This window comes from Astyanax mexicanus, chromosome 4 (genome assembly GCF_023375975.1).
Source record: "Astyanax mexicanus isolate ESR-SI-001 chromosome 4, AstMex3_surface, whole genome shotgun sequence".
NCBI classification, from domain to species: Eukaryota; Metazoa; Chordata; class Actinopteri; order Characiformes; family Acestrorhamphidae; genus Astyanax; species Astyanax mexicanus.
This window is the reverse complement of record NC_064411.1, coordinates 13,386,481-13,405,886: the sequence shown is the minus strand read 5'-3', so window position 1 is coordinate 13,405,886 and position 19,406 is coordinate 13,386,481. Positions and strand designations below refer to the sequence as shown.

Below are 19,406 nucleotides of genomic sequence, written 5' to 3'. Positions count from 1 at the left end.
GAAAAATGTCCTACCTTTTCATTATCAAGACTAATGAGATCTGCATACTGTCCAGAACTGCAATTGCTGCTTTAATTTTAGAGTTTAATGTAAGTGCAGTTAACCCAATTCTAACAACCATTTAGCAGCAGCCCCCACAACCCAAGTATGTTCCAGTTATATTTAAATGTTTTCCTATTTATTTTAGTAGATTACTATTTTCATCTATGTAAGTACCAACAAGAAGAAAACATTTAAACAAACTCTCATTCATATTTACACAATCTCAACAATAAAAGAAATGAGACACGTTGCATCACCGCAGAGATAATTATTAAAGCTTTTAAACTGCAGTTTTAATCCATTTAAATGAGCTCTGTGTGTAACTCCAGCATCAGTAGCAGTAATGCTAGTAAATCTACTGAATACAAAACATTAGTTTTAGAAAATGGAAATATAGAGGTACGTTTTCTTTCCTATTTTAGTGAAATACTTTGTTCTACTTTGTAAAATTAAAGGAAAACTCCAGAGAAGTAGTTCTACAGTGTTTTAAATGAGAGTTTTAGCTGTTTAGCTCCATTCAGCTCCATGCATTGAGGACTCCCTCGCGGGCTCCCTCTAGCGGTGATGGGGTATAATGTGATATAGCGGGGGAGGGGGCGGGGCTCTACATAACCCGGATGACGCTGAGCTTCCGGGGTCTGTAGCTGGAGCGGAGGAAGAGCAGGATCAGCTGAACTACAGAAGGTACGGAGAAGTTTCTCTCTCTCTCTCTCTCTCTCTCTCTCTCTCTCTCTCTCTCTCTCTCTCTCTCTCTCTCTTTTCAACACGCTGTTCTACATTCACTCCTACACCCACATCAACACCACCTTCAGCACCTTCAGCATGTGCAGCATTTACACCACCAGCACTGGATCTTCTCCTAGCTCTGCTCAGCAGTCTGCAGTAGGGGGTCGCGGAGCTGGGGATGGGGGGGCTTTACAGATCATACACAGGATAACGGAACCTCACACTCCTGCCCTCCCTCCCCCACATCACTAACACACACCTGAGATAAATCAGTTCTGTGGAAATTCCTTTTTAAGTTTGTGTGATCAGTCTCTACACATTTCTTAGTTACACTAGTTTAGTTTAGTTTAGTTTAGTTTAGTTCATTGTCCTTTACTTAATCCGGTTCCACCACAACAGTTGCTGGTAAGTCATGTGACTCTCCCGTCAAAATAAAAGTCCACTTGTAAAATATTAAATGTAAGACTGAAAGATTTAGTGATTATAGTGAGGAAAAGTTCAGGCAAGAAGAGGAATTTCACAAGTAACATTTATTAGCTTACTGATTTAACAGAAAACTTGCTATTTCACTGTAATAACAAACACAAATATTAGCAAATTACAACATCTTTAGCCCCGCTGTTTTTAAGAAATCCCAGTTAAACCATTACTGTGGAATACAGTCTCCAGCTGCTCTTTTGCTGATACTTTAATAATGATGATAATAATAATAATAATAATAATAATAATAATAATAATAACAAAAACATGAATTTGATAATAATAAGAAGAAGAAGAATCACACTTTGAGCAACTTGACAAAAATAGACAAACATTTATGTAAGAGGTTAAAAAGACTACAAAAATAATTGAAAAATAACTACATCAAATAATATGAATTCTTACAAATTGTTATAATTGTGTTAACCTTTAGTAAACAAAAGAGACTCTTATGTTTTACACTCCTGTTGGAGGTTGGTTGATGTGTTGTAACAGTAAAAAGGTCATTATTTTGCTGTGATTTTATTTTGATTACTACATAAATTTATATTTATTACTACAATTCCCTGCACCAACAAGACAACTGCATGTTTTTTTTTATTAATTATCCCTCCGCGCCCCCCGTAGCTCCAGAGGAACTTGAATGCAGCTCCGTGAAAAAGTGCTGTTTTAAGCAAATATAAGGATTTTTGAGAAAAATTACTGGCAAAATGAGCTCTTATATCAGTTGTAGTCACTCTTCTGTGCATTTTTAGTGGGTATTGAAGCATATTTTGCCTAATAATTAATTATTTCTGCCCCGGTCGGGTTATCGGATCTATTGGATTTCCAAAAAACACATCTTGAACTCAGGAGCGCATATCACTGTTAGCCTAAAGCAGGGGTCGGCAATTAAGTTTGGCCGCGGGCCAGATTTTTTCCAAGCCATTATATGGCGGGCCACAAGCACTTGGCGGGGGGGGGGGGGGGTTGGTGGGGGGTGGGGGATCGGCGGGCGCGGTGGCGGGAGGGCGCTCTTAAAATGACAAGCAGACATTCAAGTGGGCTGATGTGGGTGAAATCTGTGGACTGACCATTGGGGGCGCTATTAATGATATACCTGTTTGTTAAATAAAAAAAAACAAACAAATAAAAAAAATTATAACAGAATAAAGAAGCTAGCAGTTATCTAACAGCCCGTGGCCCTATCAAAAAATCTTTAATAAATTTTTCTGTTTTGGAAAATTAAGTTTCTAAATAAAGAGCATTTTTGAGACGGACAGTCCGATTTTTTTTTTCATTATAGTTCAACCTCACGGGCCAGATGTTTCTTGCTTGCAGGCCGCATCTGGCCCGCGGGCCGCCTATTGCCGACCTATGGCCTAAAGCCAGTGTGGTGGAAAATAATGAACTGTTATCAGGAGTTGTTAAAAAAAAAATCAGGTTTGTGAAGCATTGATTTGGATTAATGTATTTGGTTAATGTGTGGAAACTTTTATAAATTGGTTTAAAGGAAAAAGCTTTGGACATCATCTGTCGTGATCAATGTAGAATGAATCAAGCATCGGCAATGTGATTCGAACCTCAAAGCTTCATATTAAAGGGTAACATCACTCACTTAGAATGACTTAGAATCTCTTTAGTTAATTGACCTGCTTTTATTTTAATATTCAATGGCATTTTTCTGTGTTTTTTTTCCAGAAATGAAAATATTTTCCTGAAATTCATCACCAACAACCAGGATATTTAACTAAGAGCAAAGTTAAACTGCTGAAAGAGGTGAAGCAGAAGCCTTCCTGAAGAATCTCCAGAACACGCAGAAACAGTTTGCTACATTTAAAAGGCAAATGAAGCAAAGTCCCAACATGGAGAAACATCAGCACTCTGTCAAGAGTTTTACTAAACAGAGTGATCTCAAAAAACACCAGCGCATTCACACAGGAGAGAAACCGTATCACTGCTCAGACTGTGGGAAGAGTTTTACTCAACAGAGTCATCTCCAACGACACCAGCGCATTCACACAGGAGAGAAACCGTATCACTGTTCAGACTGTGGGAAGAGCTTTAATCGACTGGAGACTGTCAAACGGCATCAGCGCATTCACACAGGAGAGAAACCGCATCACTGCTCGGACTGTGGGAAGAGTTTTACTACACAGAGTGATCTCAAAAAACACCAGCACATTCACACAGGAGAGAAACTGTATCACTGCTCAGACTGTGGGAAGAGTTTTACTGAACAGAGTACTCTCAAACTCCACCAGCGCATTCACACAGGAGAGAAACCGTATTACTGCTCAGACTGTGGGGGGAGTTTTACTACACAGAGTAAACTCAAAATACATCAGCGCATTCACACAGGAGAGAAATCGTATTACTGCTCAGACTGTGGGAAGAGCTTTAATCGACTGGAGACTGTCAAACGGCATCAGCGCATTCACACAGGAGAGAAACCGTATCACTGCTCAGACTGTGGGAAGAGTTTTACTACACAGAGTAAACTCAAAATACATCAGCGCATTCACACAGGAGAGAAACCGTATCACTGCTCAGACTGTGGGAAGAGTTTTACTACACAGAGTAAACTCAAAATACATCAGCGCATTCACACAGGAGAGAAACCGTATCACTGCTCAGACTGTGGGAAGAGTTTTACTACACAGAGTGATCTCAAAATACATCAGCGCATTCACACAGGAGAGAAACCATATTACTGCTCAGACTGTAGGAAGAGTTTTACTGCACAGAGTAATCTCCAACGACACCAGCGCATTCACACAGGAGAGAAACCGTATCACTGTTCAGACTGTGGGAAGAGTTTTAATCAACAGAGTAATCTCAAAAGTCACCAGCGCATTCACACAGGAGAGAAAAATGTCCCAAATTTGTCCCATGGCAATTAAAAGCTCAAATCATAAATTCCACCAGAAACAAATATGAACTGTATTTAACAATGGATTTTACAGGTTCAGCAAAACTATTCTTATCCAGGGATGATGTGTATAGAATTCCATGTTATGTTTGTATGTCTTGTATGTTTGAATATTCCAGGACATTCTTTGTGAGACAGAGCTCAGTTTTTAGGTTAGTTACTGTTGCGCAGTAAGGTTACAGGCTCATTCACTCCCTCTGCTGGTGTTCTTGTTTGTCTATGGTTCAGTCCAATTAAAAATCTGTTACTATAGAGGGATATAGAGGGATATTTGGTTGTGTTGTATTACTCAAGTTTTAAACTCTCTTATCTTTTCCTTATTGAATATTAAATGTTGCTTATGGTTTTTTTAATCTCCAAAGTTACTAAGAATATCCAAATAATGTAGTTTCTTAATTGTTTTTATCCAGTACAAACTATTATCTTTGTATTACTTCACCTCTATATTTACCCATGTGTGTTTTAATTAACGGCTTTTATATTGCAGATCTCCAGTCTCATTGTGTTTTCTCAACACATGTTTGACATGAAACCTATAGGCCTGAGATTGTCATATCCAGTTATATTAAGACTATGGTTTGTGTTTTTTTTCTCCTAAATCTCTTGTAATGTAACTATGCATAACCAGTCATATTAAGACTATGCTTGAAGTGCAAACAGAGACAGAACATGTTTTAAGCACAGTACAGTCTTGTTGGTCACTCTGTTACCGTCTGTCACTCTGTTAAAAGTAGCAGAAGCATCTTCTATGCCAGGAGTATTTAATTAGAATTCAGAATGATCCAGTTATACAAAATTCCTCGCCTGTCTCTCTGTCGCACTCGGCGTGACTTTAGTTCCCATTCTCGCCCAGGCTCACTATCTCCTTATAAAGGCGTTTTTTCACGGCCATGTCCCAATTCAACAGCTGGAGCAGCGGGACCGCGACCCTGACAACACGGGTTCGATCCCGCGTGAGGAGCGGTGTGTTTATTTATTTATTTTTTCCACGTCTGCACAGATCTGATTGACTGAAGAGAGTGGTTGGTGATATTACCTCACACGTGATTGGTCTGTGATTTACTGCGCCGCAAAGCGTGTATACAATTAAACCCTTCTCAATAGGTTTGGGTCCGGACCCGGACCACGGTCCGCCCGTGACCTCTGTTCTATGCAAATTCCCCGAATTTTCCTCTTCTGCTCACTGCTCAACCACCAAACTCGCTGCTACTGTGTTGCCAGTTGCCAGTGTTGTATCTTAAAAAGTCCACACTAAACTGTGAGAGGTTTAAGCTTGACGAGAAATATCGTCACGTCTTAATCTCGTGAGATCTCGTGCCACGATACAGGATTTGCTATTTTACTGACCAAATGTATAAACAAAGCATTTCCTGTTTTACTGTCTATTGTTATTGTTAGCTAGCCTAGCTAAATGTACAAATGTAGCATTTGCTGTTTTAATGACTATTATTATTGTTTGCTAGCTAGCTAAATGTTCAAATATGCAGTTTGCTGATTTACTGAACATTATTATTGGTAGCTAGCCTAGCTAAATGTATAAATGTAGCATTTGCCGTTTTACTGACTTATTATTGGTAGCTAGCCTAACTAAATGTCCAAACAACAGTGTTTGCTGTTTTACTGACCATTATTATTGGTAGTTAGCCTAGCTAAATGTACAAACAAAGCAGTTTAACAGTGTTTTACGGCCGGTATTTATTTATTTTTTATTTCTTGCATATTTTTTTTCTTAAATGTAATTTGTATTCTCTTTCAAGCATTCATTCGGTATCTCAGTATGGGATACGCCACTCTCGCATATTCCTCATGTAGCCCCGGCTAATATATATATATATATATATATATATATATATATATATATATATATATATATATAGCACCTTTTAGATTTTACAACTGTGAGATAAAACAGATAATACAAATAAAACTGATATAAACTACAAAGTGAAATATACAAGTTAGTGGAAAATTAACACTACATATACATATAATACAGAATAAGATACAGAAATAATTTTAACTATACATGCAGAAAAAAATATGTAATAAAGTAAAAAATAAAGTAAAGTAATGCTTAATCTTCCTTTGTTAATTTTGATTTATGTGGTAACTAATATGCGGAAGGAAGAAAAGCTTGCGCATTTACTAACAATTCCCTACTTTATCACATGATGCCACTAATTCCCGCTCTCTCCGCACACTTTTGAAGGCATACGCATGCCTTAAACCTTGCTTAAATGTACGCTCGTTTTCACACCAAGTATTTCTTTATAAATCACAATTCTTGCGTGAGATGTTGCTTACGCACATTTCTGCCCTCTTTTTATGCGTACGCACTCTTTATAAATGAGGCCCCTGCTCTTTATGAGGCTTTGATTCAGCAGTAGATTCTCTCCTGTCAGATTCCTGTCAACATTAGCCTGTTAGCAGCTAACAGAGTTAGCAGTGAATTAGCTCTCTTTCTCTTATACTGTTTAATAAACTGAGAAAAGCACGAATAATTTATGGGTAAATTTATGAGATTAAACTAATTCAGATTTAATTAGTATAATTAAAGGCTGATTTTTGGTAAGTTAGGAAAAAGCTGAATTAGCTAGCTTCCTAGTGTTGGCTAAGCTAGCTACTGAATGTACCCAAAGTTTCTGAGGAGAAAGAGCATTTATTTTCTGTTTTCTGTGACCTAGAAAGGTTTTTAAACGGTTTGGAGGAACTAATTGCCACCATTCTAACAAGTCTACAAATTACTATCTGTTTTAAGCTAATTTGCCTCAGTAAGAGTAAATTATCCTCAAATTTTACCTCAGTTTATTTAATTGTTAGCGTTTACTAGCTAACAGATTTAACGTTTATTTACACAGGTCTTAAACTTAAATTTAGTTGTTTTTTTTAAAACATTACTCACACCTTCACTGTTTCTTATAATTCATATATTCTTTTCTCTACAGTGTACAAATCAGTGAGTCTTGGTGAATGTTTCTGTTCTTATTATGGTAAATAGGGCCTGCAGAGATTTAATAGAAGAATCTGTTCTTTAGAACATAATGTTTTATATCATTATTAGAAGCACAAACACACCTGAGATTATTTCTATTTATTTATATTTTACAATTACTGTTACAAAGAGCCAAGAGTTGGCCCAAAGACTTCAGGAGCTAAATAGCTCCTCCACTGAGTCCCACCCACAGTGCCTGCAACCCTCATGCTTTCGCTTGTTTAGCCAATCAGAGCGATGCTGAGACTGAGGGGCCTCAGTTGGGGGCTTGCATACCACAGATAGAGAGGACTTCTGTAGAGGAACAGTGGAGATAGTGGACGGTGTGCAGCTTAGTAAAGTTTTGTGGGATTACCGAGGACATTTAATTCTTGTGTGCATTCAGATACCTGTAAGTACCTACACTGCTGTTTATTCATAAAGTGTAGATAACTATTACTTTCCTAGTTGTAGGTGTACTTTCAAGGAGTTACATGCTATGCTAACTGATCAGCTCTTTGTATAGCTCTGTATAGCTTCTAGCTGTTTCTGATCTGCCTATTATTATTACCAGATAATACCTCATAGAAGTGTGTATCTTTGTTTAGGTGTTAGTGTTGTAAATTGTAGTCAGTAATGTGTTTCAAGTAGTTCAAGTATCCCTTTTATATCTGTTGTTTCAGAATCACACACTCACACAGTCGGATTGCATTCATCTATTCTGTATATACCACAACTCCTCTGCTGCAGTAAATACTGTTTTCAGAGTACATCATCTCCAGCATTTTAATCAGATGCACCACAGTGGCTTCTACATGGTTTAATACCAGCTAGCTCTTCTTAACAATTACAATACGATTTTAAAATTGTCCTGTTGAAAATATTTATCATTGGTTTGTTTATTGTATCTATCAGAAGCAGACTGTATCTGCCCAATATCATTTATTTTACTCCAATATTCAATACACAGAGTGCCTTATTAATATGATGGCATGTTGAATCAGAATTCTCACAGTAATATATGTTTACAGAAATAGAGGGTCAGGTGGACGGGTGCTTGTGTTACAGAGTGAACAGGGTGGATTTAACACAAAACTGCTTCACAAGCCTCAGTGCTAGATAGTGTAAATAAAGCATCAGGCTGGAGGATTAACACAACAGTTCAGATATAATAAAGAAGACATTGTTTAGCTGTTTAATGCATCTGAATTTGTATTTAAGTGGTAAATTAAATGGTTTAGTAGATGCTTTGAACAGAACAGAAGTATTGGGGATAAATCAATAAGGATCATTGTTCTGAATATGGTTTATATTTCATTTTATTTTATTTTTTTGGTCAAATGGTGAAAATGTTAGCTACAATAACTGTATTTATAATTATAATAATTATAACATAAAAATGATATTTGTATAAAAGGACGGGACGTTTATAGTGATGTTAGTTCTATCTCCAGTAAATCTTAGTGTTGCCTGATTCAATTACCTGTTCTAGAAACGGAGCTGACCACGTTTAGTATGCTCCGAGTTAAAGTTAGAAACTTACCTTCAGCCAAGTTCGTCTTAGTTCTTCCAATTCCCAGTGATTTAGGTTCGCATTAGTAAAGAAGTGTGGCACTTATGTGCTAAAGTAAATTTTACCATGCTTTCAGTGGCTGAAAGAAATATATTTTTTCTTATAATGTTACTTTTATCAAAGAGTTATGTCTCCTGAATCAGAATACATTAATAAAGTCCCAGCGCAAAACTGTATTACCCAGCAACACTAGTTTTAGTACAGTCAAACCTCTGAAATCTACATATTTATACTATTTGCCCAGTATAAAACATGCTGGCAGTGGCTAAAAAAATCTATTTTTCTCCATAATGCTTCTTTAATTAAACATTAAATCATGTCGTTAGACATATCTGTATATGTTTAACAAAATATTTAAAATACTGGTAACATTTATAATAAATGTACATCAATTAACCATGCTTACAACAGTTATTCCGTTTCTTCTCAGTTTTTTTCCATTCTTTTTGTTTAGTTGTGTATTTTTTTAAACAATGTCAAAGTGCTTAAAGTGTGATGTGACTTATTATTCTTATGGTCACATTCACATCTTTTATTGCATTGTATAATAATAATAATAATAATGATAATAATAATTATTATTATTAACTATTATTATTAAGTATTATTACAGTGTTTTAACAGTGTTTTATTAAACAGCATGGGCATAGATACTTTAATTTGCTAACATGTTTATTCTGTGTATTATTACAGTACAATATGGAGTTTTCTGTTAAATTAGTAAGCCAATCAACGTTAATAAAAAAAGTAAAATTCCACTTCTTACCTAACCTTCTCGGTAAAATCACTTTGAAAACTAATTATTTCTTTTTAGATTGAATATTTTAGAAGCTGACTTTAATTTGACGGGAATGTCACATGACTTTCCAGCAACTGTTGCTCATTTCACGGAGCTGTTGTCACTGCCCGATTTGTGCCGCGCATGCGCACTGTAAACTGAGCAGGGGGCACAGATCGGGTAGCCACAGCTGTCAACACTTTTCGGCGCACAAGGGATTTGACTATTTTTGGACGAAACCTGTTGACTAAAGCAGATGGCATTTCCAAGGTTCTCTATCCATGTCATTCTACGTACATATCACCACAAAATATAAGCAAATTGATTTTAAGTTTTTGTGGAAAAATAAGACTCATCATATTAAAAGGTCCCAATTAGTTAAAAAATACGAGAAAGGTGGTATTAATGCATTTGACTCTGAAGCCATGATTGGCGCATTTAGGATTAAATGGCTAGAAACCTTTATTATGCATCACTATTCGAGTTAAATTATCATACTTCCGTGAACAAATACTTCAGTTCTGGAAAATCATTTTTCAACATAACTTCTCTCATCATGGATCAACTTTATGGAATAATAGGGCAGTCACAGTGGGTAGGAACTCAATATTTATAAAAGATTGGTATGACAAAGGTATTGTTTTTGTATTTTTTCATCTTTTAGTGAAAAATTTAATCTTAGGAGTTTTAAAGATGTTAAGAAGGTGTGCAAAGCGATTCCTTTAGCATTGATTCTGTTAATCAAACAAGTCATTTTATATTCAAAGGTGACTGTTTCGATGCCCACATTAAAAGTGAACGACTGTAATTTAGTTGACTCCAAGTGTAATAATAAGACTATCAATGATGATTTGAAACAGAAGATTTACTATGAATATAATGGAGCTTCTTTCAAGAAACTTCCTAATAATAAGAATATAAATATGACTTTTGATTATTCCAAATTTGTAAACTGGCCCAAACCTCCTAAAGTGAAGGAGACTCATTTCAAAATTATAAATATGATTTATCCTGTAGCCCTGTTTCTTGAAAAAATATTCAAATTTGATGTTGAATTATGTACTTTTTGTAAGTCAGAAAATTAATCTCTGGAGCATTAGTTTTTTTCATGTCAATATTCGCACACTTTTTGGATGGACATCAGAAATTGGATTAATATCAAACTTAATATTCCTTCTTTTGAGGTAGAGGACATTTTGTTTTATATGAAAAACTTAAGTTCAGCTTTCTCTGATGCCATAAATATAATTTTACTTTTAGCAAAATACCACATTCACTGCAGTAAATGGAAGGGAAATAAACCCTCTTTCCCCCGTTTCATTAATGAATTTAAGTCATATTATTCTTCATTAAGTAAATTAAGAAAATGGAAAACTGCTAGAATCATCTCACATCATATCTCTAGTAAGCTTTTGTCTAAGATTATCATTTTATTACGTTGTTCCTCTAGTCTGTATGTTTGTGTATGCTCCCCCTAGCTTCTAAATTGTAGCTGTGATCCTCTACAAGAGTTTGTACTATTGTATATTGTTGTGTTTTGTATGTTGCTAAAAACAAAAACAAAAAAATCGGCGCTGTTAGATCGCTGATCAAGCTTAACTTCCGTTTTCTGAATTCTAGATAGACTGATAGATGTTTAAACTAATTATAATTAGAAAAAAATCTGTTAAAATGTATAAGCCTATGGTGTTTTTATTTATTTTTACACATACCAAGTCTGTAAACTACTTCACATTTCACATTTCTGTAATCTAGATAGACTGGGAGATAAATTACAAACAAAATACAAACATCAACCAGAAAATAATTTGTAATTCATAATAATAGATAATTATTAATAATTGTCTTTGTTCTGGAGCAGTTGATTTATAAACTGTGCGTTTTACACTGTGTCAATTTAGTATTAACAGGTGTATAAGACATTTTAGAAATTTAATTAGTTTACCATTATAGCAAACCTATTTGGGTTATACCCATCTTATGGGGGGTGGTCTTTGACCAGTTGTAGTACTTCTCAAGCTAACAAAGAATTTGTACAAAATGTACAAAAAACTTTTTTTTTCTTAAAATACACAGCATATTACTATAAATAACAGTTGTCTGCGCCTGGTTTTGCGTGTGTCTAACAACTAACTTCTGCATGGTACATTTTATCAGCAAGCTCATAAATTTGCCAAAACTCCGTGATTCATGTTTAGAAATGGGAACCAAATACCATGTCTCCAAATGTGGTCCTGTATCAATATCCTACTAACCATTAAAAATGAGGTACAACACGTCCATCAAAATATCAGTTTATTTTACTAAGAGAGAGCATGAGAGCGAACCCCCCATCCCTCTCAACACACACCCCCACCCTCCTCCACCAACACACACACACACACACTTTCCATGCCCATTCCTTTGTTGCAGGATGGCGTGAATGTAATAGAAACTCTTCACAGCTCTGTAAAACTTAAAATCCTTCATTTTGACAACACGGTGTACAAACTGTTGGTGCTGGCAAGTCATGTGACTACCGTCAAAATAAAAGTCAGCTTGTACAATTTTAAATGTAAAAATTGAAGATTAAGTGATCATAGCGAGGAGAAGTTCAGGTTTAAAAGGTAATTTCACTAAGTAACGTTATTTGGCTTACTGATTTAACAGAAAACTTGCTGTTTCACTGTAATAGTAAACACAAATGTTAGCAAATTAAAATATATTTAGCCCTGCTGTTTTTAAGAAATCCCAGTTAAACCATTAAACAGCTGCTCCTTTGCTGATACTTTAATAATAAAATACAATAAACATGAATTTGATGACAATAAGAAGAATCATCACACTTTGAGCAACTTGATAAAAATACACAATTTAACAGAATGGATTAAACTGAGAAGAAACAAAATAGAAGAAACTAACATTTGTGTAACAGAGTTAAAGACACTCCAAAAATAATAAAAAAAAAATACATAAAATAATATGAATCCTTAGAATATTATTATAATTATTTTATCCTTTAGTGAACAAAAGAGACTCTTGTTATGTTTAACACTCCTGTTGGAGGTTGTTTGATGTGTTGTAACAGTAAAAAGGTCATTATTTTTCTGTGATTTTATTTTGAACTACAATTCCCTGCACCAACAAGAGAACTACGTGTTTTATTTATTAATTGTCCCTCCGCGCCCCCCGTAGCTCCAGAGGAGCTTGAGTGCAGCGCAGGAGGTAAACAGAGCTGAGGAGCTCCGTGAAAAAGTGCTGTTTTAAGCAAATATAAGTATTTTTGAGAAAATTACTGGAAAAATGAGCTCTTATATCAGTTCTAGTCACTCTTCTGTGCATTTTTAGCGGGTATTGAAGCATATTTTACCTAATAATTAATTATTTCTGCCCCGGTCGGGTTATCAGCTCTGAGGTACAGCCGTTTCAGCGCCAAAACACTACATGTGACTGAGCCTGAAAATGTGTGCTCATGTGCTGTATTTACTTCTGTTTCATGTTTTATAGATGTATATCCAGTTGCAGATGCTTAATAATCGACTGGGATTATTTTTGTTGTGTATGTGCAGGTATGTTGTGGTTCTTTCTCAACGTTTTGTTCTGCTGAACCGACTACTATAGTTTAGATTTTCTGCCTCAACATGAGCCTAAACCGCAGCCTGAACTCCAGCCTGTCTGACCCGATGCATGAACTCGGGCTGGCGAGAATTCCCCCCGCTGTTCTCGGGATCTCTCAGGTTCAGCAGAAGAAAATGTTCTGTGTTTTAATGTAATAAATCACACTGTGATTTTTGTGCTGATCCACCAGTTACAGCTTATCTGCGCGTATAAAGCTCAACGCATGAATTAATTGATGCGCTGCGCAGGTCAGGCAGAACGTGCGGGATTGAGTCGGTGATATGTAGGAGATGTATATGCAGTTGCAGACACTTAATAATCTGCTGGGTTATTTTTTGGTGTGAATGTGTAGAGAGAATAAAGGCAGGAGGAGAGAATGAGACCTGCCTCTCCGTCTGCTCTTTAACAAGCATACTAGAGCAGCAGACGAGCTGCTACATTAGGCTTGAGAAATATTTGGCATTATGATGTAAAATGCATCAGAATAAGTGGATTTCTAAAAATGTGTCCACAATATCTGACATAAATTTGTTAAATGACTCTAAACAAGACATCACATATTACTAAATTACCAATGTTTAAAAATGTAGTAGATCCTGTTAACTAAGTCGTGAGTTTTTAGGAATTTTAATGGTGAATAATGTCTAAACTTTTGTCATGTAATAACTAGTTGAAGCATTCATTATTATTATTATCATTATTATTGTAAGCACAGTTGACTGATGTAAACTAATTGTTAATGTTACCTGTATTTAAAATATTTTATTACATATACAGATATGTCTAACAACGTGACTTAAGGTTTAACAGAAGTAACATTATAAAGAAAAAATATTTATTTCAGCTGCTGACAGCATATTTTATACTGTACTATTTCACAATAGTACAATTTACTACTTATTTTATTATCTACATTATTTTATGCATTTATAAGTTTAAAAAAAAAGCTTTTATTAGTTTTAAACACTGGCTGTATTCGGAATGGCATACAACTATACTGCATACTGCACTAGTATGTACTGCATACTACACACTGCCCAGTATGTAGTATTCAGTACTCCAACATTTTTGATTGTAGTACCCTACACGCTCCCGTGACACACCAGTCAATGCTCGGTCAGCACCCCCCGCCATCACCCCCCCCCCCCCATCACCCCCGTTATCATCGACCATAGCGTTGTTTCACTGTAAACATCATCATCTGCCCATTAAGGAGACATCGCCCAACCCTAATTACTGTCATTTTTTAAGATGTATGAAATATTTTATAATTTAGTGTAAAGGAAAAGGCTTCAGACATCATTGGTCACGTGATCAATGTAGAACGAATCAAGCTTCGGCACCGTGATTCAAACCACTGCATGTTGTTTTTTCGGCACGTTTCTTTCTTTCTTTCTTTCTTTCTTTAAGTTCTCAGTTTCTTGTGAGACCAGAACAGAATTAAGAGTGTCTGAACAGTGGGAAGTCCTTATAAAGGCACTAAACAGGTGGCTGGAAGACCACCAGCGCCCCCTTTTTATGGAAATATGAAGATGTCCCTGTAGTTTTATCTGTATAGTTTAACTGATTTAGGCAGTTCTGTTCAGTTAAATGACTTGCTTTTATTTTAATATTCACTGGCATTTTTGTCTTTTCCAGAAATGAAAATATTCTCCTGAAATTCATCACCAACAACCAGGATATTTATCAAAAGATCAAAGTTAAACTGCTGAAAGAGGTGAAGCACAAGCCATCCAGAAGAATCTCCAGAACACGCAGAAATTGTTTGCTACATTTAACAGACAAATAAAGCAAAGTCCCGACATGGAGAAACATCAGCACTCTGTCAAGAGTTTTACTAAACAGAGTGATCTAAAAAAACACCAGCGCATTCACACAGGAGAAAAAACGTATTACTGCTCAGACTGTGGGGGGAGTTTTAATCGGCAGAGTCATCTCCAACAACACCAGCGCATTCACACAGGAGAGAAACCGTATCACTGCTCAGACTGTGGAAAGAGTTTTAATCAACAGAGTACTCTCAAAAAACACCAGCGCATGCACACAGGAGAGAAACCGTACCACTGCTCAGACTGTGGAAAGAGTTTTAATCAACAGAGTACTCTCAAAATACACCAGCGCATTCACACTGGAGTAAAACCATATTACTGCTCAGACTGTGGGAAGATTTTTACTACCCAGAGTGCTCTCAAAATACACCAGCGCATTCACACTGGAGTAAAACCATATTACTGCTCAGACTGTGGGAAGATTTTTACTACCCAGAGTGCTCTCAAAATACACCAGCGCATTCACACAGGAGAGAAACCGTATCGTTGCTCAGACTGTGGGAAGAGTTTTACTACCCAGAGTAGTCTCAAAATACACCAGCGCATTCACACTGGAGTAAAACCATATTACTGCTCAGACTGTGGGAAGATTTTTACTACCCAGAGTGCTCTCAAAATACACCAGCGCATTCACACAGGAGAGAAACCGTATCACTGCTCAGACTGTGGGAAGAGTTTTAATCAACAGAGTACTCTCAAACTGCACCAGTGCATTCACACAGGAGAGAAACCGTATCACTGCTCAGACTGTGGGAAGAGTTTTAATCAACAGGGTCATCTCAAAATACACCAGCGCATTCACACAGGAGAGAAACCGTATCACTGCTCAGACTGTGGGAAGAGTTTTAATCAACAGAATACTCTCAAAAAACACCAGCGCATTCACACAGGAGAGAAACCGTATCACTGCTCAGACTGTGGAAAGAGTTTTACTGAACAGATTAAACTCAAAATACACCAGCGCATTCACACAGGAGAGAAACCGTATCACTGCTTAGACTGTGGGAAGAGTTTTACTAAACAGATTAAACTCAAAATACACCAGCGCATTCACACAGGAGAGAAACCGTATCACTGCTCGGACTGTGGGAAGAGCTTTAATCGACTGGAGACTCTCAAACTGCATCAGCGCATTCACACAGGAGTAAAACCGTATTCCTGCTCAGACTGTGGGAAGAGTTTTACTACACAGAGTCATCTCAAAATACACCAGCGCATTCACACAGGAGAGAAACCGTATGAGTGCTCAGACTGTGGGAAGAGTTTTGCTATACAGAGTCAACTTAAAAATCACCAGCGCATTCACACAGGAGAGAAACCGTATCACTGCTCAGTCTGTGGGAAGAGTTTTAATCAACAGAGTAATCTCAAAAAACACCAGCGCATTCACACAGGAGAGAAAACTGTCCCAAATTTGTTCCACGGCAATAAAAAGCGCAAATCGTAAATCTTTCAGACAGAACACCTTATCCTACACAAATGTTTCACTTTGTCACTTGGGATACGTTCCACCAGAAACAAACATGAACTGAATTTAACAATGGATTTTACAGGTTCAGCAAAATGAATCTGATCCAGCGATGATGTTTATTGAATTTAATGTTATGTTTTCTCGTATGTTTGAATATTCCAGGACATTCTTCGTGAGTTTTTAGGTCAGTTTTTAGGGTAGTTACGGTAGGAGTTCAGTTCTGAAGAAGGGAAGGTCGTTTAAGTTCGAGTGAGGGCACTGCCAGTGTTTGCACCAGATGTTAGATTAGCATAATTTAGTCTTTAAAATTTAGATGTTGTTAGGAGTACAGTAGGATTCTTAGTCTGCAACTAAGCATTTTGGATCAAACCTTCAGTGCTTATGCCTAAAAGGTTTTGAATGCATTTAATCGCTTTTCTAGTATATACAGATTTAATTATTTCCATTAATTTCCAATATTTTTTGGGTGAAGCTACTGTCGCGCTGAGCTTTTTAACTGTCCCTGCGGAGCTCTTTAACTGTTAAAAAGCTCTGCACGACAGTAGGTGAACTCCCAGTTACGCAACAGAGGGGTGTGCATGCTAAAATCTAGTGTATTTAGTATCTTCTCTGCTTGTTACATAATTATAGCCTATCTAACGTTCCACTCTTGACCTTGTGGCTGTTTATGAGTGTTTTCTAGTTTTAACAATGTCTACCTTTTAGAAATGAATACAGGAATAGTCAACCATGCTAGAAATTAATCATTCATTATTGTGGCACTGTCACTATATTGCAAAAATATTTTATACAGTAAGGAACCTAAGTTTATTGTTTGAAATAAATGTTCTATTTGTTTAAATTGTCTTTTCATCTTTTTATCTTCTCACATAATTTAAACAAAATTTATAGGCCATTTGAATTGATAAATCATTCTAGAATCGAAAATCGTTTCTGAATCGAACCTTGACCCCAAAAATCGGAATCGAATCAAATCGAAACACTGAGAGATTCATACCCCTAATATTTACTCGTGTGTGTTTCAATAAAATTCTTTTATATTGCAAGATCTGCAATCTCGTGTTTTCTCACTATATGGTTGATAACCTTTCTGTGACCTGGAACCTATCCATCCTGAGCCTGTTTTATGTTATTATTTGGTGAAGGGTGTGATTGGAGATAACCACACCTGCACACTCTTATTTTTAAATGTTTTATACATTTATATATACAGTTATTATTTTTCTGTTCACTTAATAATTTATTTAAAAACTGCTCTCTTTTGAACTGTCACAATGACACAAGGCTTTGGAGGTTGTTTGTACGTTTTCAGGAATCAGGAAGGTCAGAGTGTTTTCATCAACAGTGAGAGCTGTGAGGAGAACGTGACCCTGAGTGGCAGAGAAGCTTCACTGCTGTTCTGGGACCAGTGCATATGAACTAGGAGACAACAAGCTATCTGAGTGAAGTGCTGGGAACCTCTCCTCAGATATCCAGCGCATGCCTGTTCTACACACCGTAAAGTCGCACACAGGCCAGAAGATCTTTCCATCCCCTCTTTTCCTCTGTTTCATCTTCTCACAGACTTTAGGGCACATAAGGATTGTTTGGAACACAAGGACTGTCTGCTGTGTTCATGAAGGACACAGAGCTGAACAACATCATGATAAGAACTTGTTGCTCAGACAGGCTGGAGCGGATCACGTCATTGGATCTGGACAACAAGCTGTTAACTGGACTGGATAAATGTATAACTGCTTGGATTAAGTCTGGAGGGCTCCCTCTCTTTCTCTCTCTCTGGGTTGTGAATGTGTTGATCTATCACGATTTTATTACACTATGTGTTCACTCGTTGATGTACTCTTTTCTAATATATATTTTTATATATATGTAATGCTGAAACTATGCTTTTTCCAGTGAACTTTCATACATTTTAAATTCTAAGCTCTGACTCATTGGTCATCATTTCGTGTTCATAACACTAACTTTACCAAGTGCAGATGCGGTCACTGCACTGCCGTGCCGACTGCAACCGAGTGTATTTGCTGTCAGGAGGCTAACGTGGACCATTTGCTCAGAGATCTTCCCTGCAGAACTTTTCAGATGCTTGTCTGAGAGCAAGAATTTTTGGAGGTGTTTATTCTCTCTCTGTGTGAGGTCCATGCAGAAACCCTGCAGCCCGTCAACAGCAGGTATTGCCATCCCATTAACTAGCCTGTTTATATACATTTAAATATTTAGCATGTAAAGTCCAGAGTTCATTAAGACTGATTGTTGATAAACCGTTAAAAGTTAAAAGGCTTGCTGGGTAGCTAGCTTCATTTAGCAAGTGTAAGCTAGCATTGGCTAGCTATCTTAACAAGGCTAGCATTAGCTATTTAGCTAACTAACTTAGCAGGCTGAGTAGCTAATGCTAGCTTTGTTATCTGTTAACTGTCAGCTGTGTGTCGTTTGGCTCATTCCGTGCAGCGCACAGCTGCTGCTTTTATAGTAACTCCAGTCGGACGGTCTGTACATCCCAGCTGTTCAGAGTTAAAATTAAAAAGGAGGAAAAAAGCCTCGGACTTCAGCTTATTTGTCCAGCGAACGACTAAATCAATGCTTCTGACTCAACAACCCTCTCCTCCATAGTCTTCGTGTAGAAAATGCTCGATACTAACCCTAGCATTGCGGCTAACCCTATAAAATTATACTACACCCAGTATTGCTTCACCCAGGGGCAATACAAAGGTGCCCTCTTTGCATCTATTTTTGGTTTGGCTTTTATTATCCATTAAGGAACCAGTGTAGGCTAATAGTTATTTATATGTTAGGCGTTGGAGAACCAACCTCGAGACGTCACTTTCAGCGCTGGGACAAGATGGCGCTACACTTACTTAAAAAATGACGCTTAGATTGCTTATTATTTTACCTCAGTTTCACTGACAACTGTTAAATTAATAAAATTTGTTAGAGTAAAAACTCATCTTGCGAATTATATTAAATATTGAAGTGTTTCATGTCCACTTTAACATTAGCTAACTAAGACATTCCAAACTGAAAAAAAGTA

At 36.8% G+C, this 19,406-nt stretch overlaps 5 protein-coding genes across 11 annotated transcripts in view; 4 read left to right on the top strand and 1 right to left on the bottom strand.

The window, feature by feature from the left end:
• LOC125801311 (zinc finger protein 239-like) overlaps positions 1–4,692 on the top strand; it is a 42,546-nt gene extending 37,854 nt beyond the window's left edge. The window contains exon 2 of the mRNA XM_049477829.1: positions 2,929–4,692. Within this exon, the coding sequence (XP_049333786.1) occupies positions 3,075–4,130 (1,056 nt within the window). The 5' untranslated portion in view covers positions 2,929–3,074 and the 3' untranslated portion in view covers positions 4,131–4,692. The remainder of the gene's footprint in view (positions 1–2,928) is intronic.
• LOC111197414 (zinc finger protein 239-like) overlaps positions 1–18,301 on the top strand; it is a 191,982-nt gene extending 173,681 nt beyond the window's left edge. Inside the window, exon 3 of one of the 2 annotated variants that reach the window (XR_007438679.1) lies at positions 16,461–18,301. The gene's annotated coding sequence lies outside the window, so the exon portion shown is untranslated. The remainder of the gene's footprint in view (positions 1–16,460) is intronic. The other variant, XR_007438680.1, reaches the window with a different exon arrangement.
• The window catches only part of LOC111188866 (zinc finger protein 585A-like), a 191,980-nt gene extending 173,679 nt beyond the window's left edge, over positions 1–18,301 (top strand). For 2 of the 6 annotated variants that reach the window (XM_049477472.1, XM_049477473.1), the window contains exon 2: positions 14,717–18,301. In XM_049477472.1, the coding sequence (XP_049333429.1) occupies positions 14,882–16,354 (1,473 nt within the window). In that variant the 5' untranslated portion in view covers positions 14,717–14,881 and the 3' untranslated portion in view covers positions 16,355–18,301. Of the gene's footprint in view, positions 1–692; positions 727–7,437; positions 7,543–12,446; positions 12,876–12,967; positions 13,030–14,716 lie in introns of those variants that run through there. The other 4 variants (XM_049477469.1, XM_049477470.1, XM_049477471.1 and 1 more) reach the window with 4 other exon arrangements.
• The window catches only part of LOC125801482 (zinc finger protein 239-like), a 297,730-nt gene that overhangs the window by 127,988 nt on the left and 150,336 nt on the right, over positions 1–19,406 (bottom strand). The window lies entirely within an intron of this gene.
• LOC125801120 (uncharacterized) overlaps positions 1–19,406 on the top strand; it is a 103,711-nt gene that overhangs the window by 32,046 nt on the left and 52,259 nt on the right. The gene's annotated exons all lie outside the window — the stretch shown is intronic.